Source organism: Carlito syrichta, unplaced genomic scaffold (assembly GCF_000164805.1).
Source record: "Carlito syrichta isolate Samal-C Ts95f unplaced genomic scaffold, Tarsius_syrichta-2.0.1 Scaffold113491, whole genome shotgun sequence".
NCBI classification, from domain to species: Eukaryota; Metazoa; Chordata; class Mammalia; order Primates; family Tarsiidae; genus Carlito; species Carlito syrichta.
Genome location: NW_007057587.1, coordinates 67103 through 83751, shown reverse-complemented (window position 1 = coordinate 83751; position 16649 = coordinate 67103). Strand labels below are relative to the sequence as shown.

The window sequence follows — 16649 nt, the reverse complement described above, 5'->3', positions numbered from 1 at the left end:
GGCGGAAGGATCGCCAGAGCCCAGCAGGTCGAGGCTGCAGTGGCGGGGAGCAGCGACAGAGTGAGACTCCGACTCAAAAAAAAAAAAAAAAGAGAGAGAGAGAGATCTGAGAACAATGAAGAAGCCTTTCCCGTGGCCGTCCAAGTTCACGCACACCTGTGTCTTGAATTTATGCATCTAACCGTTCCTTGAGGCCTCAGGTAGGTAAAGTGGTGCAAGAATATGAAGAAATTAAGCTGCAAGCTGATTCTTAATTGTATTTTCTGAATTCCAGACGGAGTCACTGGCCACATGGCAGTTTCAGAAATTAGAGCAAAACTTAAGCTGAATCTGCCAACAAAAGTACCCAAGTCCCACAGCAAGAGGTAGGCAACCCATGTCTTAAGGTGATAAATATGAATATATTATGGCAAAGAATTATTAAGGTGATGAATGCATTAAATACCCATAAAGCCTATGCTGAAACAATTTGAATGTTTTTCAAATATCTATTTTGTGATAAGTTTGATTATAAAACAATACCTGAATTGAAGATAAGATTTTTTATTCATTATTTTATAAGAAGAAAAAGATGTACTTTAGGAGAAGCAAAGTGTTCTTCTTGTTCTCCTAAATGAGAAGTTATTTTTATGTCAGGACACAGAATATCCTAGAGTAGGGGTCCCCAACACCCTAACAAGCCATGTTACCAGTCCGTGACCTGTGAGGAACTGGGCCGCCCAGCAAGAGGTGAGTGGCGGGCGAATGAGTGAAGCTTCATCTGTGTTTACAGCCGCTTCCCATCGCTTATATTACCGCCTGAGCTCTACCTCTTGTCAGATCAGTGGCAGTATTAGGTTCTCACAGGAGCACAGACCCCATTTGTTTAGGCATTTTAAATAAAATAAATTTATAAAATCATGATTATTAAAATTAAATTTTACAGTTTAATTACATTTCTTAAGTGCATTTAAAGCTTGTCACCATATTATAAGCAAATCTAGTTTTGCATGATACATTTTTGTGTTCCTAAACTAATAAATGACTGCAGATCTAAACAAAGTATTGCCAATGTATTATTTTTCTGTCTTTTCCAGATTTCACTTTGCAGAAGAAATGAAAGGTCACCCAGGGTTCCAAACTTTTCAGAAATGTTCTCTCTCTCTCCTCTCTCGAGCTACCTCTATCTCTGCTTCTGTCTATCTTTAGCTCTGTCTCTGTCTTTATATCTATCTAGCTCCATCCCTGTCTCTATCCATTCCTAGCTCTACCTGTCCCCCATTCCTGTCTCCATCTCTGTTCCCACGCCCATCCCCGCCCTGTCCCCTGCCCATCCCCATTCTCGTCCCACCCCTGTCTCCATCTCCGTCCCCACCCCCATCTCCATCCCCATCCCTGTCCCATCCCTACACCCATCCCCGTCCCCAGCCCCAGCCCCGTTCCATCTCCATCTGGTCCCTGCCTCTGTCTCCCTCTCTGCCTGTCCCAGCCCATGTCTCCATCTTCATCCTCATCTCCATCCCCATCCCTCTCTCTGTCTCCATCTCCATCCCCTTTCCCGTCCCTATCCCTAACCCCATCCCTGTGTCTATCCATTCCTACCTCTACCTATCCCTGTCTCTATCTCTATTTCTAGCTCTCTCATGTGCTAGAAAAATACAATTTGGCAATTAGAGTCATAAATTGATCATAGTTGCAAAAGTTTCTCCATAAGAATATTCACCACAACATTATCTACACTAGCTAAAATTTTAAACTCAAGGTTGAGGGTTGGAGCCAGGAAAAAAATGGCAATGATATATTTCTAGCAGAAGAAATGGTGTCGAGCTTATGGCTTTGATCTTTGGAGTCTGACCAATCTAAATCTGAATCCTAGGTCTCCTCCTTACTATCTGTGGGACTTGGGACAAGTTGTTTAATCCCCAGAGCCTTGGTTTCCTGGTCTCTAAGAAGAGGAAACTCGTATTTTAAGGGTGAATGATGAGGAAGTATAGAGCAGGGTGGACCCGGGGGCCAACCTCTCACTGTCCATCCTGTGCTATTGGCAAGTGACAGCAAGGGGTCCCGCTGTCCTCAGGCAGTCCATACGGCAGTCCCCATGTGTTGTGATGCTGTCAGTCATTCCAGTCAACAAACACTGACAAGGAGGACTAAGACTTGCTGGCTTCGCATAGGTTTGAAATCTCAACCTTTTCATATCTCTTCTCAGGGACAAAGACAGACCAGGATCTCCTCAATGCCAATCACAACACAAAGAAAAGAAGTTAAGCGCTTCACAAATGGAAGGTACTGAGACTCCCTCAAAACGGAAGCGTAAACAGCCGCTCAACACATCTGATCCTTCCTTCTCTAAGAGATGCCTGGGATTTCCGGGGTTGTCCCTGCGAGGTTTTCCTCTGTCATTCATTTTCTAGGGTTGTCCCTCTGTCATTCGAGGGAAAGGAAGCTCTGTGCAGAACAGGAAGGGGATTGCTTTCAAGTGGACATCTCTCTAGAATTTAGACGGACCTGGGCACATATATGTATTCAAAGAACTTGTGGGTGGACAGTATACATCGAGTGATGAAGGGGATGAGCTGTTAAAGTCCAGGATTCCTCAAAGGAAGAAAAATGATAAAATTTAAAGTATAATAGGACAAGAGTCGGGATAGGAGAAGTCTGGAGTGTTACAAGAGCCTAAGAGAAGGTCTTGGAGGGAAGAAGGGAGGTCCTGAGAAGGCCGAGTCCAGAGAGGAGTGTTCCCGGCAGAAAGAGCAGTTTGCAAAGGGCCAGAGTAGGGGAGTATGTGATGCACTCAAAAATGGGAAGAAGTTCAGCCTGGCTGTGTTAGGATCTTGGAGGCCAGTGCTTCCCCCGCCACACCTAGAACCAGTGAGGACACGGACCAGGAGACAGAAAGGAATCACACACCAGTACCACTGGGAAAGCTAGTTTGGAAAACACAGTGGATTGCCAAAATCAAATTTACCTTTCTAATTGTAAAACTGAGCTAAATGTCTCATAATAATAACAGTTTACAGTTTTATAGAACGTTAAGATTTCTGGCAGAGCACAGTGGCCCACACCCATAATCCCAACACTTTGGAAGGCCGAGGCAGGAGGATTGCTTGAGCCCAGGAGTTTGAGACCAGCCTGGGCAACATAGGAAGACCTTGTCTCTACAAAAAATACAAAACTTAGCCAGGCCCAGTGGCATGTGCTTATAATCCCAGCTGCTCAGAAGGCTGAAGAAGGAGGATCGCTTGAGTCCAGTAGGTCAAGGCTGCAGTGAGCCGTGATTATGCCACTGCACTCCAGCGCAGGTGACAGAGTGAGACCCTGACTGAAGAAAAAAAAGAAAAGGAAAAGGAAAAAACCCTTATGGTTGCTAACATGCCTTAATACACTTTGGTGTTCATTTTAAGGGATCTGTTTGGGTCAGATTCAAGGGAGGCCCTCCTCCAAAAAGAAATTATCTTTTGACTGGAGGGTCTTTGTAGGCTTCCCCCACTAGGCCAGTGTTCTAGGAACCCACTGGCATCAGTGGACCAGCTAGCGTTGGTGTGAACAGATGCTTTGCAGCCAGGCTAGGTGGCTCAGCCGGTAATCCCACACTTTGGGAGGTTGAGGTGAGTGGATTGTCTGAGCCCGCGGGTTCGAGACCCGCCTGGGCAACTTGGCGAGACCTCCCGTGTCCCACCCTCTCTGTTCACCCCATCTCGCCCCAAGTGACTCTTTTTGATTTCCCCAGATGAAAAAGTTCTCCAAGGGAAATGTTTTGCCGATGTGAAAGAGGTGAAACAAAAAACAGCAGAAGCACTAAAAGGCATCCAAATGGACGAGTTCAAGAACGGTTTTGAGTAGCGGAAAAGCGTCTCGATAGCTGTATTGCGTCACACGGAGAGTACTTGTAAGGGAACTGAAGTTTAAACACAGAAGAATAAATACACAACTTTTTATATACAAATCCTGAGTTTTGGGGGGGTTCCCCTCATACAGTAAGACATGCAAACCCAGAAATGACTACCGTGAAGAAAGTCTTTTAAGCTCATCAGGGTCCCTAGATGCCAGCATCGTGGCACCTGGGTTGCTCAGAGGTGAAGACAGAATGTGAACAAGAGCCACTATCGTGGCTCCCACAGAAAGGGACAGCCAAGGCAGGGTGAGCAGGTTGAGGGCTCGCTGGTGTGAGTGACGCCGGTGGGCTCTGGGTGCCTGGCCCTGGGGAGTCAGGGCCCTGGCCGTGACCACAGAGTCAGGTGCTGGGTCTGGACTCTCCAGTGGCTGCTTTGCACTGGAAGGGCACACTCCCAGACTGGCGACCTGCTGTCTTCAGGAACTGGCCAGCAGGGAGGGACAGGCCCTCCAAGTCCAGCCAGACGCAGGGACTAAAAAATGTGCTCACAGCAGTGTCAGAACCTAATGACGCTCCCATGAGAGCCATGTGCTCATCCACACATATCCATCAAACATTCCAGATCCCGCCAGACTCGGTGGCTCAGTCTGTAATCCCGCGCTTTGGGAGACTGAGGTAAGTGGATTGCCTGAGCCTGCGGGTTCGAGACCTGCCTGGGCAACTTGGCGAGACCTCCTCTCTACAATAAATCAAAAATGAGCCGGGCATGGTAGCGCGCACCTGTAGCTCCAGCTACTTGGAAGGCTGAGGCGGAAGGATGCCCAGCAGGTGGAGGCTGCGGTGGCCGGGAGCGGCATGGCACTCTAGTCTGGGCGACAGAGTGAGACGCCGACTCAAAAAAAAAAAAAAAAAAATTCCAGATCCCAGCACCACCCCCATCCTCGCTTTTAGCTGGCATCTTGCTGCCCATTTGCCTGAGGAAACCAGAGTGATCAGAATGGGATTTCCAGACTCCTGCCTCTGGGCCCACCTGTCCACCTGCGTTTGCCCACATGTCTGCCTTCTGCCCAGCTTTTTCTGCAATTTGAGCAACAAAATAAATCATATAGGATCAGATTATGACCTAGCGTCCATGAGTTCGCCCTGATGGACACAATGAGCACCATCAGGGCTGGCCACAGTTTCAAATACTTTTTAAGGGAGAAATCACAGCAAGTTTGTACATAGTAACCATGCTGCAAGGAAAGAGAGGACGTTGGCACTGGAGACAGAGGGGAGCTTTTCCTAGGAGACGTCTGTGGCCATGAGGCTGGGGGTTGGCCCTGGAGGGGCATGTGCAGCTCTCTGTGGACAGGACCAGGAGGCCGGCTGAGCCATTCCGGCAGGTGCTGGAGGTGGAGGTGGGAGCCTGCAGGAACCTAATTCTCTTCTCCCTGACCCCCACCCACAAGTGCCCTTTTCCACAGCACACACCACCTCATACAAGTATCCTGATGGCCTGTGCATGATCCTGACAGGAAGGCGGAGCTCTCTGCCTCCTCAATGCACCCATCCCGCTAAGCACTGAGCACAGCGCCGGGGACGCCGAATGCACCCGTAGATGTGTGGATGAGGGTCCCACTTGCATGATGCCTGCTCACGTGCCAGAGCTGTGGGAGAAGAGAGAAATGAGTCCGGGGCAGTTTGGTGTCAGCCCTCGGGAAGCCCACCTGCAGCCACGGGGAAAGAGGTCGCCTTTCACACGCTGGTAGGGGAGGCATCACTGTCCCTGTAGAATCAATCACTACTGAACACACAGATGCAGAGTCCTGAATGTGATATGAAGTGAGTTCTACTCCGGTGCCATTTGGGACATACTTTGTTTAGGGTTTATTTCTGCATTCATTAATTTTAGAAAAATATACATCTAACTTTATCTCCAATTAGTGCCCTATTTCTTTGAAAAAACTTTGGCTGGGTAAGGTGGCTCACACCTGTAATCCCAACACTTTAGGAGGCTGAGTTGGGAGGATCACTTGAGACCAAGAGTTGGAGACCAGCCTGGGCAACACAGCAAGACCCTGTCACTACAAAAGATCAAAAATTAGCTGAGCATGGTGGCACCTACATATGACCCAGTTACTTGGGAGGCTGAAGTGGGAGGATCACCTGAGTCCAGGAGTTGGAGACCAGCCTAGGCAAAACCTCAAGGCCCTGTCTCTACAAAAAAATTAAAAGGGAAAAAAATAGCCATGTGTGGTGATGCTTGCTCGTAGCCCCGGCACACCGGGAGGCTGAGGTGGGAGGATCACTTGAGCCAAGGAGGTTGAGACTTCAGTGGGCTATGATTGCACCCCTGCACTCCAGCCTGGGCCACAGAGCAAAAGCCTGTCTCAAAAAAGAAACATAAGGGAAAGAAAGGAAAAGCTTAGGATCCATACAAAACGCAGATGAACCCCTACAATTTGGGCCCAATTTGGAGTATTAGTTCTCTATTGCTGCCATAGCACATTGCTATAAATTTAGCAGCTTTTTTTTTTTTTTTTGAGTTGGAGCCTTACTCTGTGGCCCAGGCTAGAGTGCAGTGGCATGCTCACGGTCACCACAGCCTCAACCTGCTGGACTCAGGCGATCCTTCCGCCTCAGCCTTCCAAGTAGCTGGAACTATGGGGGCACACCACCATGCCTGGCTAACTTTTTTTATTATGATTGTAGAGATGAGGTCTCACTAAGTTGCTCGGGCTGGTCTCAAACCCCTAGGCTCTGACAATCCTCTTGCTTCCACCTCCCAAGTGCTGGGATGTCAGGTGTGAGCCATCGTGCCTGGCTGCACAATCCCTTTTGTCGTGCAAGGCGGCATCTCACAGGCATCGGTCTAGGGCATGGACCTCTCAGGAAGGACTGATTTCCACCACTCATTTATCTCAGGCCGAATTCCATGGAAGGATGCTGTCCTTCCCCAGAAACATCTTGACACGTTTTTCTCTCCACGCTTTTTCAGAACGTGAGCTCCGTTCAAGGGCGTTGTCTGTCCTCATCCCGTGAGCACATGTGTTCCTTCTTGAATAACTGCCTTCCATTTCCCCAGCCTTCCGAGACGCCTACGCCTTCTTCAGCAAGGACAAGATGGGCTGTATCGACCTGCGTGGCATGACGTGCACCTTGGCCAAGCTGGGGCTCAGGCTCCCCCGGCACCACATCTGCAATGAGCTGAAACGCGCAGATGCGGACGGTGAGCACGCTGCCCTCTCGTCATGTTTCTTGTGAGAGACTGCTGTGAATGCATGTTTTTCTCTCCGTGGCTTTATAAACATGAGAAGGAATGTATCCCCACCTGCCCAAAAGGATGTGTGTGTGCGCATGTGTGCGCCTGTGTGTGCGTGTGTGCCTGTGTGTGCATGTGTGTGTGCCTGTGTGCGTGTGTATGCATGTACGTGTGTGTGTGTGTGTGTGTGTGTGTGTGTGTGTGTGTATCCCTTTAGGGATTCAGTGAGGTGCGTGTACAAGTTATGAAACCAAATTCATGCTACGAAATGGACTATTCAATGTCAAACATTCAGGTCCCCTGTCACGTTTGGGAGGGTGCCTTGAAATAACAGGCTCAGAGGCATTAACAATTTCAGAAGTGACACGTCACCAAGAAAACCCAAGCCCTTTGTTTCTGTCTGAGTCATAACACAGCAGGTCTTCCTTGCTGTCACCAGAGCCCCCCTGCATTGACTTTTCCATGCCACAGCATTTTGTCGGTATTTCTAAAGCATGCAGACAGCATCCCATTGAACGTACTGTCCCGGTGACTTGGAACCCGGCTGATACGTCGTGTGGAAGATGTCTTCAGCACACTGTCCCTGTCACCTCCTGCCACCTACTGCCAGGGGCCCTTCAGTCAGTGTCAGTGCACAGGAGGCTTAGTGATACCAGTTGGTGATGGGCCCCTGGCTTCCACGAACTCTGCCCAGTTTTCTGTGATTTCATGGAAACACACACAGCCCTCCTAGCACTCACTGTCTTTGAGTTTTGGAGGAGGCAGGCTACAACTCTGGGTGTTATCACAGGAATATCACAGGGTGGGCGTGGGGTGGGACGGGTTGACAAGAACGCCAAACTCTGAAAAATTCTTTGAGATGGGCTTCTCAGGCTACCAGGAGGACCAGGCCCAGAAACACCCATCCACAAGAGGTCCTGAGAACGTGTGCCCAGGTGCTGGAATTACAGTGTGGCTACGAATATTTTAGTGGGGCAGAAGTTACAATAACTATAAATCAACACGTGTGAGCTTTCCACTGGTCCGGCCCAGAAAGGAGGGGCGTTTCCAAGAGGGGCTTGCAGGTGATGGGTGGATTTAAGGCTTTCTTGACTGGCAATTTGTAGTTCCTATCCAAAGAGTGTTGGAAATCACTAGAGGACAAGGAGCCCAGAGTCTGGGAGTCCCTAAAAGACAGCTTTGCAGGGTCATATAATACTTTGATTACCTTCTTTAATCTGTTGTGATGTTTTGCCAGCGTCGGAAAACAACTTCCAGTTTAAAGGGGGGTCAGGTGTTGGAACCCGGGCTGGCGGGTCTCATCAGGCACGATTTCCCAAGCCTCTTAGTTGGAAATTTGGGTAAGATTTTACAAAAGAAAAACAGCTGGATACGGTGGCTCATGCCTGTCATTCCAGCACTTTGGGAGACCAAGGTGAGAGGATTGCCTGAGTCCAGGGGTTCGAGACCAGCCTGGGCAACTTGGTAAGACCTCATCTCTACAATAAATCAAAAAATCAGCCGGGTGTGGTAGTGTTCACCTGTAGTTCCAGTTAACTTGGAAGGCTGAGGTGGAAGGATCACCTAAGCCCAGCACGTCAAGGCTGCAGTGGCCATGAGTGTGCCTCTGCACTCCAGTCTGGGCAACAGAGTGAGATTCCAACTCAAAACAGGAAAAGAAAAATGAGGTCAGGCTGAGTCCTCAGAAGGAGGACAGACAGCAGGTGATGGGCACCCTGGGATCTTCATGCCCACAGGGTCTCTGTGGGCCACAGGGGACTCGTGAAATGGGGACAAGACCGCTTCACAAAAACAGTGCTTACCCAAGCGTGTCTTCAGCCCCGAGATGCTCTGATTTTAGGTATCAAATGGTCCAGGGGGCTTTAATTTTGTACTTAAGTATGTATTCTGATAATTAAGATACACCTTATCTTTGTACTGAGCCTTTAATTTCTGTTTCAGGAGATGGAAAGGTGAACTTCTCAGACTTCATCAAGGTGCTGACAGACAAGAGCCGCTTCCTCAAGGCTGTGGGTGAGTGAATGGGCTGTTGAACGGGGTGGCCAGGCAGCCATGCGTGCACAGATGGTGCTTACCACACAGGAGAGGGTGCTCACTGCAGAGGGGACAGTGCTCACCGCACAGGAGTCAGTGCTCATCCCACAGGAGACGGTGCTCACAGCACAGGAAAGATGCTCACCCCTCAGGAGATGGTGCTCACCCCACAGGAAAGGGTGCTCACCGCACAGGAGAAGATACTCACCGGGGCCTCCCAGCAGGAAGGCAGGCAGGAAGGCCAGGCCTGGAGTGTGATTTGCTTCTGTGATACTCAGCAAATGGAAACAGTTTTAGAGTTTTGACTTAAATACATCGAGCATGTCTGGCCTTGGCTGCAAGTCTCCTGTAGGAGACACTGTGCCTGGTCTCTGGTCTCCCATGGGAACACTCAGGGAGCAACAGGTGGAAATCTGTGGTCCCTTTGAGAATTTGAATTCTTTTTTCTTTTTTTTTTTTTTCGAGTTGGGGTCTCTGTCTGTCATCCAGGCTAGAGTGCAGTGGCACAATCACAGCTCACTGCAGCCTTGACCTCCCGACTCAGGTGATCCTTCCACTCAGCCTCCCGAGTAGCTAGAACTGCAGGCATGTGCCACCATGCCCAGCTACAGCTACTTTTTTTTTTCATAGAATTGAGTTCTTGCTCTGTTGCCCAGGATGATGTTGTCAGACTCCCAGGCTCTTCCTTGTGGAATTACAGGCATGAGCCACCGCGTCTGGCCTATAATTTGAATCCTTTACCATTTTTTTCAGAAAAATAAAAGTGCTCTCTCATGCCAGTGTGGGTGTGGATAGTTTACCGTTCTTGGAAAGACACTGTTCCCCACTGGCAGAGCCTCCCATCAGCACTGGGCCTGGAGAGTGCCGAGGGGCTAGAGCTTGTCTTCGCCCAAGGCCACGGGGGCCATAGGGGGGCTAGGAATATTGCAGTTAGTTCTCCATGGTCTCTTTATAAGTTTAACAGGCTGGCTGCCTTGGAAGAGCTACCCACTATTCATGCTTTCTGGGATAAACACATTCCAAAGTCCAGACACGATAGACAGCTTTGACAGTACAACCACTCAAAAGCCATGAGCGGCTGGGCACAGTGGCACATGTCTATAGTCCCAGCTACCAGGGATGCTGAGGCTGGAGGGTCACTTGAGTTCAGGACCTCCGGGCTGCAGGATGCTATGCCAATCAGGTGTCCACACTTAAGTTTGGCATCAGTATGTGAGCTCCTGGGAGCAGGGGACCACCAGGTTGAGTAAGGAGGGGTGAACTGGCCCAGGTCGGAAAGGGAACAGGTCAAAACTCCCAAGCTGATCAGTAGAGGGATCGCATCTGTGAATAGTCACTGCACTCACCTGGGCAATATAGTAAGACCCTGTCTCTAAAAAAGAAAAGAAAGAAAGGAAGAAGTTAAAAAAAAAACAACTATGAACATCTGTCCTTGGAACAGAGAAGTTGCTGCTTGCAACTGCTACTGTCGTGAGGGGGTCGCCTAGAAGAACAAGACAACAGTCCTTATCGTGAAGTTTATATCTATGTTAGAAGTATGACTGGGCCGGGCGCAGTGAGTCAAGCCTTTAATCCCAACACTTTGGGAGGCTGAGGCAAGAGGACTGCCTGAGCCCACGGGTTCGAGATCAGCCTGGGCAACTTGGCAAGCCCTTGTCTCTACAATAAATCAAAAAATTAGCCAGGCGTGATAGCGCACACCTGTAGTTCCGGCTACTTGGAAGGCTGAGGTGGAAGGATCGCCCGAGCCCTGCAGGTTGACGCTGGGGTGGCCGTGAGTGTGCCACTGCACTCCAGAGACTGGGCGACAGAGGGAGACTCCAACGAACAATAAATAAATAAATAAAGCATGACTGCATTTACTTGGCAGCCATTGAGCTAAGGGCGTTTTTTTTAATATTCCATGATTCTTCTGTCTACTCAGTAGTCACAATGGCCTGCCTACCAAATAGAACAGATTTCTGATATTTTGCTACACCTCTCGTCCTTGACTTGGTATCATCGTAAATAACCCATAAAAGATGGTCAGGGCATTTGCTTTTTTGAGCAATGGCTGCTGGGGGGGGGGGGGGCGTCTTGAACTCTTTCCTTTTCTCCCTCCACAGTTCCAGCAAGGGGGTTCTGTTTCAACTCAGGAGGCAACCCCGGGATCCTGCTGTTTGAAATCCTGTCGACGCTTGTGGAGACTTCAGCCCTGTCCAGAAAGGCCACCGTGGAAATCGTGAGGTGAGCAGGAGACGCGAAACCAGCCCTCTCAGAAGCCCTTGTGAGGACTTCCTGGTGACAGTCACCTCCCACGCACGTCCAGCTCCACGGGGCCTGCAAGTGTCTGGCAGGTGCCGTGTGCTGCAGACAGGGCCTGTGCCCTCCTCCCCACCGCCTAGCCCGGCTCTGGCATTGCAAGGCTGACCTCGGACTCTTCCAGGGCCTCACTGAGGGTGTTGGGGCAGTGGGCTGGGTTTGTGCCTTGGGCATGCAAAGAACTGCCCAGAGATTAGGTTAGAAAAGAGTGGACCCAGGCCAGGCGCGATGGTTCAAGCCTGGAATTCCAGCACTTTGGGAGGCCGAGACGAGAGGATTGCCTGAGCCCAAGGGCTGCAGACCAGTCTGGGTAACTTGGTGAGGCCTTGTCTCTACAATAACTCAAAATATTAGCCAAGTATGGTAGCACGCACCTGTAGCTCTGGCTACTTGGAAGGCTAAGGCAGAAGGATCGCCTGAGCCCAGCAGGTTGACACTGGGGTGGCTGGGAGTGTGCCACTGCATTCCAGCCTGGACAACAGAGTGAGACTCCAACTCAAAAAAAAAGAAAAGAAAAGAAAAAAAGAATGGACTCACTTCTCAAGGGAGAGAAGGGGCCAGACCCTTGAAGGAAACGGGGGGCGAATGCTTGGGGTTGAAGGCTTCTGAGGCTTCCCTTTTGGGGGGCATGGGGCAGGCAAGCATTCACAGGAGCTGACATCATGGTGATAGGGTCTGTTTCTCATATCGCTGACAACCAGGTGGGTGGGTGGGTCAGTCACTAGCACACAGACCGATGTGGGCTGGCAGCTGATAGGCTGGTCAATCAGGTGTTAATTACAGAGACAGGAAGGGCTGGGCTGGAGGCTGAAAGACAAATCCTTGGGTGGTGTTCATCTCAATGTCTTGTGACTCATCCAGGGTTCTGGGAAAGGATTAACATTGTGGATGAGCTCAAGGAGGCCACAGAAACTCCATTTTGGGCTTTGTCCCTTCAGTGGCCTATGACAGCCGAGAGATCTCAGCCTCTCATATCTCAGGCACAGGAATTCCAGCAGAATAAGACTTCTGGGGGTGATCTGAGGAGGCTCAGAAGCCCAGTTTGGAATAAAAAACACTCCTGTTGGGGCTGAGAACACTGGCAGCTCTCAGAAGGTCCTCCGACTCTGAGATTTGGTGCAGGTCAGATCGCCCAAGATCAGATCACCCTTTGGGCTGGAGTGGAATTAGCCTTAAGAAGGATGAGGGATGGCCGGGCTCGGTGGCTCAGCCTGTCATCCCACGCTTTGGGAGGCCGAGGTGAGTGGATTGCCTGAGCCCACAGGCTCGAGACCCGCCTGGGCAACTCGGCAAGACCTCATCTCTACAATAAATCAAAAAATTAGCCGGGCATGGTAGCGCGCGCCTGTAGTTCCAGCTACTTGGAAGGCTGAGGTGGAAGGATCGCTGGAGTCCAGCAGGTTGAGGCGGCGGTGGCCGGGAGTGGCCACTACACTCCAGTCTGGGTGACAGAGTGAGACTCCAACTCAAAAAAAAAAAGGATGAGGGAACATTCTTATACCCTATGTGTTTTTATTTATTCCAGCAAATAATGCTTAAAAATTCACCACCTCAATCTGTGTTTATCATTGTATTATAGAAAGTAAACAAATGTGGCCATTATCTATTTTTTTTTTTTTTTTTTTAGTCAGAGTCTTACTCTGTTGCCCAGGCTGGAGTGCCATGGCACGCTCATGGCTACCGCAGCCTCAACCAGCTGGACTCGGTCGATCCTTCTGCCTCAGCCTTCCAAGTAGTTGAAACTACAGGCGTGTACCACCATGCCTGGCTAGTTTTTTGATTTATTGGAGAGACAAGTTCTCACTAAGTTGTCCAGTCTGGTCCGTTGGCTTTTTTTTTTTTTAATTTTTATTTTTTGAGTTGGAGTCTCACTCCATTGCTCAGGCTGGAGTGCAGCAGCATGCTCATGGCCACCCCGGCGTCAACCTGCTGGGCCCAGCGATCCTTCAGCCTCAGCCTTCCAAGTAGCTGGAACTATAGGTGCGCACTACCACACCCGGTTAGTTTATTTTTTATTTATTGCAGAGACGAGGTCTCACCATGTTGCCCAGGCTGGTCTCAGGGAACAGCAGGCTCAGGCAATCTCTCACCTCAGCCTCCCAAAGTGCTGGGATTACAGGCTTGGGCCATCATGCCTGGTCCATTTTCTGTCTTTTAAACTCATACTCCTTTAAAGCATTCTGGTCTCCCAGTTAGAGTTAAAAGTACATAATGCCACCAGCAAATATGAAAACATTCCTGTCTCTTTCTACTGTCTTGTCTCTCAAACATGGAATACGGGATGCACAGAATTCTACTTTTCACTCCAATGCAGACATTGACTAAATGCCTGTTGGTTCACAAACGTGACACAGTCTGAGCCCTTCAGCCTCCGTTTTCTCGTCTATGGGATTGGAGTGACAATCCTCATAGCTCCCTTAGGGCAGCTGTGGGGATGACGTGTGACAGTGCAGAGGGAGGGCTCAGCACAGGAGCTCAGGACACGATAGCTGTTGTCACCACGCAGGCGTAGCTCAGATGAGCACAGTACTGAGTACCTGTCATGCCAAGCACGCGTCACAGCCTTTCCCTTACCCGCTAGCAAGCCTAAAGGGTCCTCCTGCCCCTCTGAGAAAGGTCCAGCTGAATACGACACTGTCAAGCCCTCCGTGGTCACTCCTGTGATGACCTCTCACACCCTGGACTCATTTGGTTCAGGTCCTCACACACCCCACGCTCTCACCTCCTAACACTCTCTCTCCCTGCATCCATCCATTTCCTAAGGCAGCCACTAAAAAGTACCACAAACTGGGTGGCTTTTTTTTTTAGTCTGAGTCTCTTCTGTCGCCCAGGCTGGAGTGCAGTGGCACGCTCATGGCCACTGCAGCCTCGACCTGCTGGGCTCAGGTGGTCCTTCGGCCTCAGCCTTCCAAGTAGCTGGAACTACAGGCACGCACTCCCACACCCGGCTAATTTTTTGACTTATTGGAGAGACGAGGTTGTCTCTCCAAGTTGCCCAGGCTGGTCTCAAGCCCACAGGCTCAGGCAGTCCTCTCCCCTCGACCTCCTAAAGGGCCAGGATTAGGGGAATGAGCCACCACACTCGGCCAACCGGGAGGCTGAAGACAAAGCTGTTGTCTCCGTTCTGGAGGCCAAGGGCAGAAGTCAGGCTGTCAGCAGGCTCACGTCCTCCTAGATCCCAGGGGCAGTTCTTCCTCACACACCTCAGCTTCCAGGGACCCCGCCTTCCTCGGCTTGCCGTGAGGTCGCCCCATCTCTGCCCCCACGCGCACAGTGGTCTCTTCCCTGTGAGCCTCCAGTCTCCCTCTCCCTTCTCTTACGAGGAGTCCAGCCATCCCACTGGGGACCCACCCTACATCCAGAGTCATCTCACCTCAAGACCCTTGATGGGCTGGGCATGGTGGCTCAGCCGGTCAGCCCCGCACTTTGGGAGGCCGGGGTGAGAGGACTGCTGGAGTCTGGGGATTTGAGACCAGCCAGGCATGGTGGCGCGCGTCTGGAGTTCCAGCTGCTTGGAAGGCTGAGGAGGAAGGATCGCTGGAGCCCAGCAGGTAGAGGCTACGGTGGCCGGGAGCGTGTCGCTGCCCTTCAGCCTGGGCGACAGAGGAAACTCCAACTCAAAAAAAAAAAAAAGAACCTTGATGGAATGACCTCTGCAAGGACCTTTCCAGAGTCACATACAGAGGCACAGGGCTTAGGACTTGGGCACATCACTCTGGGGAACATGATTCAGCCCACTCCCCCTCTCTGTGCTTAGCAGGCCTCTGCCCACCCTCTGGGCCCAGTCAGTAGCCACTCCCTCTGAGTGGCCTCCCCGGACCCCCAGCTCTGGGCCAAGCTTCTCGTTCCCTGTCAAACAGCAGACTGTGCTGCCGAAATCCCAGGCCTGACAGGCAGTCTTCTCCATCAGATGGTGAGCTCTGCAAGGATAGGGGTTATGTCCTTCTTAGTCATTGTTCTCCCCACACCTAATGCAGAACGTGGCACACAGTAGGCGCTGAATAGTTGCTGAACTTCACTGGCCTTCCCCAGTTCACACAGCTAGTAAATATCTGGTTTGGCAGCCCAACACGAGAATGTTACGGGAAGAAAACTTGGAAAACAGACCGCGCTTGGTATTTACAGAGTAATGAGAAGTTAACGTGGCTGAATCGTGAGGCTGTGAAGGGAAACCGTAAGAGACAAAGTTGAAACTATGTCCTGGATCCAGCTGATAGAAAGCCTTCTCTGAGATTTCCTCTGAGTAGTGAGGAGCCACTGGAAGTGTGGGGGGCGAGGGGGCAGTGGGGAAGACAGATGTGATAAAGACGTGAAGACTGTGTAACCTGGAGATCGTGTGGGGAAAGTCTGATGTGAAGACAGGCTGAGGACCAGGAGACCAATGAGGATGTAAGAAAAACAGCTCTGAAAAGGAGCAAAGGAAGGCCACAAAACCCAAGACACAAGGTTTGAAAGCAGAAAAAGGGCTAGGTGCAGTGGCTCACGCCTGCAATCCCAACACTTTGGGAGGCCGAGGCGAGAGGACTGTCGGAGCCCAAGGCAAGACCAGCCTGGGCAACTTGGCAAAAACTCTTCTCTACAATAAGTCAACGCATTAGCCAAGTGTGGTGGCAGTGCCTGTGGTTCCAGCTACCTGGACCCAGCGGGTCCAGGCTATGGTGGTTGTGAGCGTGGCATTGCACTCCAGCCTGGGTGACAGAGCGAGACTTCTACTCAAAAGAAAGAGAGAGAGGCCAGGCTCGGCGGCTCAGCCTGTAATCCCAGCACTTTGGGAGGCCGAGGCAAGTGGATTGCCTGAGCCCGCGGGTTCCAGATTCACCTGGACAATTTGGCAAGACCTCGTCTCTACAATAAATAAAAAACTAGCCAGGAGTGGTAGCACCCCGTGTAAGGATCGCCAGAACCCAGCAGGTTGACGCTGAGGTAGCCGTGAGTCTCCAACTCAAAAAGAGAGAGAGAGTGCAATCTCCCTTCTGGGAATATACCCAGAGGAACTCAAATCACTCTATGAAAAAGATGCCTGCACACGCATGTTTATCGCAGCACTGTCCACAACAGCAACAACACGGAACCAGCCGTGCTGCCCATCGAAAGTTTCCTGGATGAAGGAAATGCGGAACGTCTACACGACGGAACATTCCGCAGCCATAAAGCAGAACAAAGCCGTTCCCGGAAAACCGCTCTGCTCGGCACTTCTGGTCCTTGGCGGCGATCGCGGCGCCGCAGCGCGGCCCAGCCTGGCGAGGCGAGGGGAGA

The 16649-nt window shown here is 50.7% G+C and overlaps 1 protein-coding gene across 1 annotated transcript in view; it reads left to right on the top strand.

The window, feature by feature from the left end:
* Positions 1 to 285: 285 nt before the first annotated feature.
* EFCAB3 (EF-hand calcium binding domain 3) overlaps positions 286 to 16649 on the top strand; it is a 33154-nt gene continuing 16790 nt past the window's right edge. Inside the window, exons 1-5 of the mRNA XM_008071419.1 lie at positions 286 to 365; positions 2189 to 2265; positions 6882 to 7025; positions 9000 to 9071; positions 11198 to 11318. Of these exons, the coding sequence (XP_008069610.1) occupies positions 292 to 365; positions 2189 to 2265; positions 6882 to 7025; positions 9000 to 9071; positions 11198 to 11318 (488 nt within the window). The 5' untranslated portion in view covers positions 286 to 291. The remainder of the gene's footprint in view (positions 366 to 2188; positions 2266 to 6881; positions 7026 to 8999; positions 9072 to 11197; positions 11319 to 16649) is intronic.